Source organism: Desmodus rotundus, chromosome 8 (assembly GCF_022682495.2).
Source record: "Desmodus rotundus isolate HL8 chromosome 8, HLdesRot8A.1, whole genome shotgun sequence".
In the NCBI taxonomy this organism is placed as follows: domain Eukaryota; kingdom Metazoa; phylum Chordata; class Mammalia; order Chiroptera; family Phyllostomidae; genus Desmodus; species Desmodus rotundus.
The window spans coordinates 123,149,055-123,161,843 of record NC_071394.1 but is presented as its reverse complement, the minus strand read 5'-3'; the positions used below and the strand labels follow the sequence as shown (position 1 = coordinate 123,161,843).

At 42.9% G+C, this 12,789-nt stretch overlaps 1 protein-coding gene across 1 annotated transcript in view; it reads right to left on the bottom strand.

The window, feature by feature from the left end:
- Positions 1 to 10,090, bottom strand: part of STAC (SH3 and cysteine rich domain) — a 122,035-nt gene extending 111,945 nt beyond the window's left edge. The window contains exon 1 of the mRNA XM_024566002.4: positions 9,505 to 10,090. Coding sequence (XP_024421770.1) covers positions 9,505 to 9,615 — 111 coding nt within the window. The 5' untranslated portion in view covers positions 9,616 to 10,090. The remainder of the gene's footprint in view (positions 1 to 9,504) is intronic.
- Positions 10,091 to 12,789: the final 2,699 nt, after the last annotated feature.

Below are 12,789 nucleotides of genomic sequence, written 5' to 3'. Positions count from 1 at the left end.
TAAATAAATAATAAAGCTCCCAGGAGGGTACTTGTATTATGAATTATGTCTATTATAAAGTTATAATAATTAAACCATTATAATAGTAATGCAAAGGTACAATGCAGTAATAAAGGTAAAATCATTAGAAAGTAACAGATGACTCTAAAAGAGAACCTAGTACATATTATCATTTATTACATGATAAATGTCACATTTCAAGTAAGTGAAAAAAGAATAAAGTATTCAACAAATGATTTTAGAAATATTATTTCAAAAAAAGTAGATTTTTTCATACCACATATCAACATAAATTCCAGATGGATTAAAGTGATAAAAGTAAAAAATATATATTACAGATCTAAAAAAAACATATTGGTTAATATTTAATCTGCTCCTAGGGTGGGGAAGCCCTTTCTAAATATAAATCGAAAGAAGTCATAGCTGAATACATGTGACATTTAACAATATAAAAAAGAAACCTTTTATGTTGAAAATGTAATAAAATTGAAAACAATTTGGGGAAATGTTAGCAACATATGTGAAAGATCATGGTTTTAATATTTATAAAGAATTCTTAAAAAATCAGTAGGAAACAGATGAATGCTCTATTAAAATGTACAAGGACATGAATAGATAATTCACAAAAGAAAAAGGACAAATAATTTGAAAAATATGACAAACAATTCTCTTTAGTGAATAAATATAATTAAAACAATAAGAAAATTCAATACATCTTTGTCCTTCAAATTTGCTGACTGAAATGGCTATCATATTTCCACTCAATAAAAAACAAAACAAAACAAAATAAAAAAACAATTAAAAATGGGCAAAGGCCTTGGATGGACATGTCTCCAAAGAAGACACACAAATGGCCGATAAACACGTGGAAGGATGCTCAACATCACTAATCATTAGGGGAATGCAACTCAAATCTAAGTGAGATGTCATATCATGCTCATCAGGATGTAAAAACGAGAAAACAGTAAATGTCGGTGAGGAGGCAGAGAAACTGGAAGACTTTTGAAAGGCTGGTGGGAACCTACAATGGGGCCACCACTGTGAAAACCAGGATGATGAGTCCTGAAAAAATTCAACATCGACTTACCATAGAGCCCAGTAATCCCACTTCCTGCGATATATCTCCCCCCCCCAAATGAAAGCAGAGACTTGAACAGATACTTGTACACCCAAGTTCACAGCAGTATTATTCGCAATAGCCAAAAGGTGGAAGCGACCCAAGTGTCCACTGACAGGTGAATGGACAAACTAAAGGTGGTATGTGTCAATACATACAGTCAAGTATTATTCAGCCTTAAGAGAGAAGGAAATCTGAACACATCACACCACATGGATGGACCTGGGAGATGTATGCTAAGTGAAATAGGCCAGGGGCAAAGGGTCAAAGGTGACGCGATTCCTCTCATGCGAGGCAGTGAGAGCAGTCAGATTCACAGAGATGGAAAGTGCAATGGCGGGGACCCGGGGCTGGAGGGAGAGGAGGGTAGAGGGCTACCTTTTAATGGGGACAGAGTTCCAGTCTGGGAAGGAGCTCTGGAGACGGACGGTGGTGACGACTGCATACAGTGTGAACTTCAAAATGGTTAAAATGGCGTGTCTCAGGTTACCACAAATAAAAATAAACGTAGGGGGATTGGAATTGGATGCCTGCATGGACTGGAGATCTGAAAAAGAGTGAACTAGAAAAAATTTCTCACCAACTCGGGCAGGTAATAAAGAAATCTTAGCGTAGGAAGAAAATAAATAAATAAAAATAAATAAATAAATTCCCTGGGAATTCACAATCACAGACCTGCTTTCTCATAGATTTGGGGCTCAATTTTGATATGGGAAGCCCCCCATATGCAAAAGTAAGAAAATTAGGTTCTCAGCTAAGAGAGACACTTGGCAGAAGAAAACACTCTGGAGTGGAACATATTATTGGACGAACTTACAGTATAAACATGTCCATTCGCTCCAAATGGGTTTATAGATTTATTGCAACACCAATCAAAATCCTAGCGGGTATTTTTGTGGAAATGGATTAGCTGATTCTAAAATACACATAGAAATGCCAAGGGTACAATATAACCAAAACAGTTTTGAAAAAGCAGAGCAAAACTGGAAGACTTAATCTGCCAGCTATCAAAAAGACTTTTTCATAAAGCCTTTGCATTTAACACCGTGGTACAGGGACAGACAAACAGACCAGTGGGGCCTTATAGAAACCACCACATAAGTCGGGTATCTAGTCTCCTGATTTATGGCAAAGTTGGTGGTGCGGTGCAATATGAATCTTGACCCCTACCTAACACCATACCAAGAGAGCAATTCCCAGTGGATTATAGAACTGTGTGTGAAAGGCAAAACAAAAACATTTCTAAGGAATAATATAGGAGAACACCTTCATGTCTTTGGGGTAGGCAAATATTTCATAAGCAGAACACACAAGCATGGATGACTCTAAGGGAGGGCGTTACGAAACTGACTCTGTTAAATTAAAATTTAGGTTGGGAAGAGAGAGGTCAGCCACAGAGTAGAAGACATTTGCCATACATTTATCTGTCACAGTAGCTGTATTCAGAATACGTAAAGAATTCTTACAAATTAAAAAGAAAAACAGATCACATAATAGAAAAATAGACAAAAGACCTAAACAACTACTTCACAAAAGAGGATGTTAAAGTGATAATAAACACTAAAACTGCTAAGCTCATTAGTCATCGGCGAACTACAAATTAAAAGCCCAGTGTCCTACAACTAATCACCCGTGAGACTGGCTAAAATGAGAAAGACAGACAATGCCAAATGTTGGTAGGATGGAGAGAAGATGGAACTCTTATACATTGCTGGTGGCCCTATGAGTTGGTAGAGCTATTTCAGAAAGTGGACAGTGTCTACTAAGGCTGAGTATATGTATGCCTTATAACCCAGCAATGTTGCTCCGGGGTTTACACTCAAATGAAGTGCTTTACATGTGCCACAAAAATGTATGTACAAGGATGTTCACAGCAGTACTCTGTATAGCAGCCAAGACCAAGAAAAAGTCCAACTAACATCACTATAGTAGATAAATCAATTCTGGTCTATTCATACAGTGGAATACTATGTAGCAATGAAAATGAAGACTATTGGTACATGCAATATCATAGATGAATCTCACAACATAACACTAAGTGAAAGAAGCCAGGCATAAAAGTATACATGCTGTAGGATTCCATTTCTATAAAGTTGAAAAATAAGCAAAATTAACTGATATTGTTAGAATTCAGGATGTTGTTACCTTTGGAAGGTAGTGACAGAAGGGGATATAACGGAGATTTGGGAGCATTGGTAACATTCTATTTCTTTTAATTAAATCTTATTTTTGTTGCTATTCTATTACAGTTGTCTCAATTTTTCCCCCTTTGCCCTCCTCCGCACCCCCCCCCAGTCAATCCCCACACTGTTGTCCATGTCCGTGGGTCATTCATGCATGCTCTTTGTCTAGTCCCTTCCCCTTCTTTCTGCCACTATCCCTCTCCCCCCTCCCCTCTGGTCACTTTCAGCCTGTTCCATGTTTCCATGTCTGTGATTCTATTTTGTTCATTAGTTTATTTTGTTCATTAGATTCCTCTTATAGGTGAGATCATTGGGTATTTCTTGATTTATGTGTTGGTTATACATAGCAGGAGTTTTTTTTTTTTTTTAAACTCATTAAGCTCTAATATATAATGTATGGAACTTCTGCAATGATGTCATACTTCCATAAAAGGTTTATTGAGGAAAAAAAAACTATGGTAAATTTTTCTTGAGGGCACTGTGTGAATGAGAATGAAAGACCTTACAGGTCTTTCTTAGTATAAACACTTAGAGGTTTATATCTAAACCTAGTAATTCTACTTCCCATGAAAGTAAGCATAAAAATGTTGAATGTACATTTTAATATTTTTCAGTGCATGAAAGCTGAGAAAGAACCTAAATATGCAATCAAAGAGATTGATGAAATAGATGTCGTGTAACAATGAAATCGCCTATTATGTCATCTTTAATATTCATGTTACTGAGTATTAAGAGTACAGGAAAATGGTTTATGTGTAACACGAGGTGAAAAAAGCACATTGCACATTTGTGTATACACTACTCTAATTCTGTTACAAGTGTGTGTGCGGGTAAAAGTAGAAATGTATACAAAGGAAATCCGGCAAAAACTTTAACACTATTATGTTTGGTGGTTATGTGATAAATAATTTTTTCTTTACATTTTAATGTGCTTTCCAGTTTTCTACATTGAGCACTTATTACTTTTATAATCATGAAGATATCTTGGTAACACACAGTCATCCTTGTAAATGCAACTGCATCTGAATAACACCTAAGATTCTTTGGCAATGTGGACGGCAACAGCAGGTCACGCTTACCAGAGCCATTTCTTTGGATTGAGGTATAAATGGAAAATAAAGAAGAGACAGTAAGTACAAATGATTCCTACAAGTACCTAGGTCGGAGGGGAAAGGATCTTGCTTTCTTTGACATTCTACAATCTTCATAGTCTAGACTAGTGTTTCTCAAACTTGGCTACACAATGAAATCACTAAGGAAGTTTTAAAAAAATACTGATGCCTGAGACTCTCATTCAGCAATTTCAATTTAGCAGGTCAGGCCTATGGCCTGGACTCCCCAGGTGATGTGAATGCAAAGCCAAGGTTACATTTTATTTCACCTTCTTTCCTGAGTAGAAGTTAAATTTCTTATAAATAGTGTGTGTATATATATACACATACATATATACATGTAGGTGTATGTATGTATGTGTGTGTATGTATATATATATATATATTTTATTATTTTTTACTTTTTATTTTTTGCACTGGACACAAAATAGACAAATAGTTTGATGTCACAGAAACCTTTCTGGGAGATGCAGGGGATGCCTTCATGCTTAGGGATTTCTTCTCGCTAGCTTGAACAGTGGTCCAGGTTCAGAGAAGACCATCCTGGAATGAGGGGGCACCTTGGTCCATGGCTCCAATGGGGCATTGGATGGCTTCTATCACCCTTTCAAAATTGAAGTCACATGTTGGTGAGTCTATGGCTCATCTTCTTGGGCATGCAAAATAGCTAAGGCAAACTCTCACTGCAATCAACGGCATAACTAAAACTCCAAAGGGAGGTAAACTCAGTATATTATTGAAATACCAGTTTTGATTACTGAAATTCTTCCAATGATGACATTTGGGGTTGGCTAGTGACAGAAGTTATTTAATTAGAAGCAGGAAGAGAATGTAAACAACGTTTTAAGTTTACACATGCTGGTAACACATTAGCTGCTTTACATAAGCTCAGGCTTTGCAAAAAAAAATCATGCCAATTTAGCATTAGCATCCCCATTCTAGAGATTAGGAAGCTGAGGCTCAGCAAGGTTAGGCAACTTGCCCATGGCCACAAAGGTGCCAACTGATGAGCAGAGATTTGAATTCTTGTCTGTTTGACCTCAAAACCTATAATCCCTTCATATTACCACAATGTGACCTTGGGTCATATAAGCATGGGCAAAATGCTTATATGACCCAAGTTTTGCTGTGACTTGAGTAAGTCACAGCAAAACTTCATATTAGACACTGGTGAGATTTCTATGTTGTCAATAAATCAGTAGGAGAAAAGACATTTATTGAATTAAGGGATGCTGAAATAGGAATTTTTCCTTAGTGTTCAATATTCTCTGTGAAGCCCTTAGAAGATAAATTAGGCTGTGGTTTTTCTGGAATAGTTAGTGGAAAGACAGAGGGCTGAGGCGCATCAATAGCTTTCAAACTCTTTCAACTCAACTGATTTTATGACAAAGAAAATCATATAAACTACATTACCACTTGTGTTTACAGGAATTTGCTCTGCGGAAATTGTACTGGGGTATCCAAAGTTCAAGACAGGGTTCGTAGGCAGGGAATTGCCAGAAAGTAGCTGTGTAACCCTAGGCAAGCCACCGCCTCCCTCTGGGCCTGGATTTATGCGAGAAAGAATAATGGGGAATGTTTAAATAAGCTTTGAAGGCTGTAGAACTTTTTCTGACATAAGCTAATGCTCCATCCCCCAGATGATGCACATATGCATGTACCTGCACAATTTGGAATGTTTTGGTTGTTCGTGGATCTTCCAAGGGCCATTCACGAACCCCCAAAGAATATACTAACCCTTGATTTGAACGCCTGGAATATGTGATAATGGGATTGTACTCCTGTTTACAAAATGATCCCCTACCTCTTAGAGATGAGACCTGAACTAGTTATGGGTGAAATAATTTGATGTCTGGAATTTGCTTTAAAATGATCCAGTGTGAGTGGGGAGGGGTGATGGATGAAGCACGATGGTCTGTGAATTGATCATTGATGAGCCCAGGTGAGTAGGTACAGGATGCTTCTCCCTACTGTGTTCTCTACTTTCGTTTATGTTGGAATTCTTCACCGTAAAATAAATTTACACAGTAAAAATGACCTATAACTTAAAAGTACCTGGAATAGGTGATCTTTACCATTTCCAATTATGATATTCCATGATTTAGCATTCCAAAGAATTTGCAAATAAAGGTACTTTTGGAGACATTTGATGCACTCAGGGCATTAAATCAGTGTCGTTTTTCTTTGAATGAACCCTCTGGACTAAAGGTTTTGTGTGGCCCGTTTTCCAAATGATTCTGTGATATTCCATTCAATTGCTTCCATAAATATATTTTCGGGGAAAGGGCAGCAAAACCCAAAGCAAAGAAGTTGGACAAGAATTGGTCTTTAATTATTTCATATGATAATGTGGCTCAGTTCATTTTCAAATATTTCCTAAGAAGAGAAGACCAAACTAACTGTTGTAAATACCTTCTGGTGCACATAAAATACTTGGTTAGAATGTTGGGTGAAACAGGGCATGTAAAACAATTACAGGAGCCAAGGAGAGACAGTTGTGCTGTGGTTGAGAACTCACACTCCAGAACAACACCATCTGCGTCCCTGTCCTCACTGTGCCACTCAAGTAACTCTGTGCTCTTGGGAAAGTCACCTAACCTTTCTGAGCTCCACTTCCCAACCCATAAAATGGAACGCACCAGCACCATGGCCCTCAGAAGGTAATTGTGAAGAGTCAAGATGTGCCTGCTAGTAGCCAGCATTGAGCAGATGCTAACCATTGTTCTCACAGTTGTAAAAAGAGAAAACAGACAGAAAAAAGACCTAAGACATAAGTCAAAGATTGTCAGTGGTTGCCTGTGGATTGTGACCGATGGGCGATTTTCTTCTCTTCTTTATTGTTGTTTGGACTTTTCAAATTTTCACAAAAAGTGTTCGCTACTCTTCTAATCAGAGAAAAAAGGTATTATTAAGAAGGTATTTTTAAAGTGTTTCTTGAGAAAGTTTAGTGCCTGTGCTTGTCGCACTCGGTATTGGGACAAAGGGGCCACTCCAGAGGAGTAAGGTGGGGTGATCATGAATGTCTTGCTCACACGTTCCTCACCAGGCTCTCCTCTGGAGAAGGACTCTCATCAATGCCAATGAGCCTGCAAATGTGGCATTCATGGTGTAGAACGAACACAGCCTTCCTCTGCCCCCCTTTCTTGCCATCCTGCCTCCTTATTACACGTTCCTCCACACCAGAAGTTAGCCTGTGGGAGGGGCATGGACCCCCTGGAGAACATCACAAATGCTACGCCAAGAAAAATTCATTCAGGCACACTATTTTGTATTCAATTTCCTGGGGTTCATGTCATTCCCATCGCCCTCGCCCCTGACCTAATGCATAGCCCATCACTACTGATTAAGAGCACCTAAGCCATAACAGCAAATTTAGGAATGTATAAACACACTTCAGGCGTGTTTGAGAAAAATTGACGTGTGCAAATCTGAAACCATAAGCTAGATAAATTGGTGGGTAATTACGGGCATTACATAGGTAGTTTTTGCTTTGCCAAATAATTTACATTAGAATACCTATAAATAGCAAACCCATGCGGTGTGCTTGAATCATGCCGCTGTACAGCCAAATGCTAAACCTTTTCCAGAACACACCGACTGCAGAGCAACAGGCCCAGTTCAAAAAGTTTAATGCCAGCTTCCCTCTTGAGTTTGGCTACATTCATTTCTATAATAGCATTCTAGATGACCTTGGAAATGGCCGCTGACTCATGTCACTCAGGTGACTGACGGGGAAGGATGGACAGTGAGACACCCAGAAACTTCTGGTAGGAGGAAAGGTGGTCGGTGTGTGCAGGCTGTGAGGCTGCTTTGCAGCGGAACACTTGTGGTGAGACAGATGCCGACTCCTTTCTCGGGTAGGAAAAGGAGAAACACGGGTTCCTGAGACTATACCAGGGTGGGTCTTAGGCCACCTCACCCATTCCTCGCGAGGACTCAAAGTGAGGCTTTGGCCTCTGTTTCCAACTGAGTTTTAGCAAAGTTGACACACATGCCCTAGGTCAAACATTTATCAGAAAAAATTAAATTAAAATTAAAATAATGCAAAGCTCTCTGCCTTGGATAACCGTCTAACTTCTGGAGGCTGCTGAGTTTCTAGTGTCACTGAAACTGCAGGGCCCTTCGCTTCGATTTGGCTCCTGCTGATGTGTCAGTGGCTTCCGGGGTGTGTGGGGAGGGAGGGGACTTTTCTTTGCCCCATCTGACCTGCTTCCAAACTGGCACCCCTCTTTCCTTCACTCTTATGCAAGGACTCCCCCCCTCACCCCCCACCCAAAAGATGCTGGGGGTACTTACTGGCAGATCTGTATAAAGAGCCAGGAACCTAGTACTTTTTAAAAAAGCCATAAAACTACAAACTCCACCTTACAATTTTCACTCCAAATGGCATCCCACTGCCAGCAGCGGCATTTTACTTGATCCTCTTCCAAGCTTTCCAAGCATGTGCCTGGCACCCGCAAGAGTTTCAGAGTAACGGTGACAGGCGAGGTGCTGCGGGATCGGCTTTGTGTATGTAGGTTAGTGCAACTCTCATTTAAGCAAATGAAAGTTCTTGGAGCATGAACTTCCACCAGAGGGGCATCCACTTCCCCGCGATCGCGGCATTCCCCATCGCCTAGTTTTTCTAAAACAAGCAGTATCTCAAGTTAGGGGTGACCCTGCTAAGCAAAGGGTGTGTGAGACCCTTGGGGCACAGACCACTCTTTTCCGGCCCGTAAATGCCCCATACGCGTCCGGGCACTAACAGGCAAAGAGCAACCAAGCTACCACCACCCAAGGAATCGATCGATCTCTGAATCCAGAGTCCAGGTGAATTGCGTGTGCTCGCGGGGTGGAAGCCCAGCGCAGCCTTGGGTGTGTGGGGGCGAGAAGGCTGGGTCCCTTCACAGGGATGTGGTCCAGCACCGTTAGCAGAGAGTCCAGCCGGACATTCAAGTCCCAAGGGAGGAACGGTTCTTGAACCCTGGGCCACTTAGGGGCACGTCTCAGCCTCCCGCGCCAGCGCCAGGTCAGAGGAAACAAAGGTGGACAGAGAGAGAGAGAGAGAGAGAGAGAGAGTTTTGTGTTCTCCTGGGGCAAGTGTGCGCGGTACCTTGGATTCCTGGCTGCTGGTGGACGCAGGAGAGGGTGGCTGCTCGGCGCTCGCTGCCTCTTTGGGCAGCCCGTCCACGCCGTCCTCGCGGGCGCAGCTTGGAGGGATCATCGTGGCGGCGCGGGAACGGTGTTGGGCTCCCAGAGGAACAGCCAGGCTCGCCTTCCCCTGGCGCTCCCTCTCCGCCGTACGCTGGGTCTCTCAGCTGCTGGTCCCGGGGACTCCCATCCCAGCCGAGGAACCTTCCGCAGCCTTTACCCCCCGCCCTGGCCCTGCCCGCCGCCCGAACTCAGGCGGGTAAAGGAGAGCGCGCCCCGCCCCGCCGCGCACGCCGCCACCTCGCTGGCAACCAAACAGTCGTGACTGCCACCCGGCAGGGGGTGAGCGGGCTCAGGCTCCGGCTCGTACCCGGAGAAGCGGGAGGCGGGGTGGCAGCTCCGGGCGGGGCTGCGCGGCCAATGCCAGGGTGGCGAGGGCAGGCAGAGGCCGCGCGGGAGAGAGCCAATGCTGGGGGCTGGGCGCACACTGCACCGCACCAGGTCGGGGTGAATCTTTACAAGGAGTAGTGAAAATTCAGCCCCAACCCCAGGTGAATAGAAAACCCGTGCATGATTCAGCCAGGAGCAACCACCTGCAACAACTCCCTCCTTCCACACCCTAAGCAACAGCGGCTCCACGGGAGGCAGTGACTTAGCTAAGTTATTTATAGGGTTCAGTGACGAAGATCAGGAATCAGAGCTGGGGTTCCCCCTATTCATCTTTGGACTGAAACAGAGAGACAATGCGATGCGCTGTGTCCTTACTTTGCTGTGCATTTCCGTGCTAACCCCCTTAACGTGTTTCATCTTACTGAGTCCTCAGGACCACACACTCCTGGACTAGGTGCTATTCCGTTTTATCAGAGACAACTGAGGCTTTAGGGAAGCTAAGTAATTTGCTTCAAGTCACTGAACTGTAAATGGTGGGGCTGGAATCGGAACCCATTTTGGCTTTAAAATCCATGCTTTTAGGACCGTGGGGCTTCCAATCTAGGCGGGATCTTCAGAGTTGTGGAGCAACTGGGTGTTGCTGCACAGGTGTGAGTCCAGGACTGTTCGCAGAGAGACAAGCCGTTCTGCCTCAATAGCTCTTTTGGAAACATAGACATTGTCCCATTGCATAAAGGGCAGGAGGTCCAGTATTTTTTAAAATACAACCTCTACCTAAAGAAAGGATATACACCTGGATATTTAAGAGACTTAAAAAAAAATTAAATCTCTCTCCTTAACTTTCTAACGGATAATTGTAAACTTAAGTTCATATTTTCTTATTAGCTGTAAATGTTTGCAAGACCAGCCTCATGGGTTTGCGACCTGTGACATGATGCACTTGGCTTAATGCTCTTCTTTTGCTGTCTTGAAATTTTAAATAATTTTTCCACAAGGGCCCCTGCATTTTTATTTTGCACTGGGCCCTGTGAATTATGTATCTGGTCCTGTGTGTTTGCTGTAGGTCATGTCCTTTGGAAAGAGCCTATTACCTTTTCCACCCTGGACATCAATTGAAAACTCCTGTTGTGATTGACAGCCTCTTTCTTCCTGGACAGTTGGTTCTCAGAGTGCTCTGAATACCATAGCGACCTGGAGCCTCCCATTGGACCAGGCTGGAATGGCTAACTCAATGGCCATGGCTTTTCCTCCTCAAAACCCAATTCCTTATTGTTCAACAGAGACCACATTCTAACACCCAAAGTCACAACAGTAGTGAACAGACCACACAATGATAGGAGCAGCAATCTCAACTCATGGTTAGCAAGCATCTCTCCTGTACCAGGCATTGTGCTAGAAACTAATGATACAACAGAGAGAAAACGTAGATTAAACCATTCTCCTGGAACCTTAGAGCCTAGGGAGAGAGACAATGATTAATTAAATGACACAGGCACAGGCACACACACACAGGCGTTTCTCATGAACTGGGACAGGGAAATGTACAGGCCTCTAAGGAGTGTGTACAGATATGAAACCTAATCTAATGTGAGGTCAGAGAAGGGTTTTCTGAGGAAGTGAAACCCCCAGGGACTACGGGCAATTCCAGTCTTGGTGGGCAAGCTCCTCGTGAAATTTTTCATCCTTGGATTTGGTTTTCTTTAAGAACTCCAGAGTAGCTATACGGTGCCACCCTTCATTTTAGTAAATGCTTAGCTCTGATAAACAGTAGCCAATAAATTTAAATGTTGTCCCCCTGAAGGAAATTTTACAGAAGCTAGTATGTCTTTTCTCCTCACATCTCCCCCGCCCCCCGCCCCATAACAGAAATTCTTGGCCTGGTAAAGAATAGCTACCTGTCTTAGGAAACTGTGGAATTACCTACAGTTTCCAAAACTGATCCAGACTTCGCTCACGTGTTTCTTTCTCATAAATCCCTTTCCATCACATTTCTTTTTTGTTATCTAGCTAACATGTCTTATTCTTCAAAACAGATCTCCAAACAATTATTATGCTTGAAATCTCCTTCCCTAACCCCCTTAGTCTGATTTAAATTCCCAAATCATGTTCTCATGGCAACCTCTCCTCAGTGATCAATGACGAAGCTGCACGGCCTGCTGCTGGACTATGAGCTGCCCTGAGGTAGGGACCATGTCGTGTTCGTCTCGTTCCCTTGGCCCCTGGCGCGATGTTTGCTCCCTCGGTGGTGAAAAGGGACTGCCCTTGTAGCCCCCCTGAGCATTGAAGTAGTCTTGGCATTAGTCACTCCCAGTGCCCGCCGTCCACGGACTAGAGAAAGACACTGGGTATTTCTAGAAAGCAGTGGGATTTCAAATTACACATGGATTTTGTCTTTGTGAACTGAGAGGACCTGAAACTGAGAGTCATGGCCGTCTGTGCACGTGGCCTTCACTGGTTTGCATGAAGGTGAAAAGTCGGTGGTAAGGACACGAGGTTTGCAGCTCCTCTCTGGGAATAGGAGTGGAAACGGACAGGGTGCCGCTTTGTCTGAGTCTGTGGGGGAAGGGCTGCTGGCAGAGGTGGGTGGCACTACGTTACAGTGGTATGCCTTGAGGCTTGGGTCACACGCACCGCTGTTTTGGGACTAGATGACCGTGCTGATTCTAAGCTCTAGAGGGATGAGAGTCCTCTCGCATTGTCCTGAAAGCCAGCCCTGACCTGGCACTAAAGGACTATTGATATATCAATAGTGGTGCCCAGAGGACTGATGTTCTTCATGTACTGGAGGTCGGTGGATGGTAGAACAGCAACGCGATTCCCAGGGGGCTTGTGATAAAGCATGGACATCCCTGAGAAG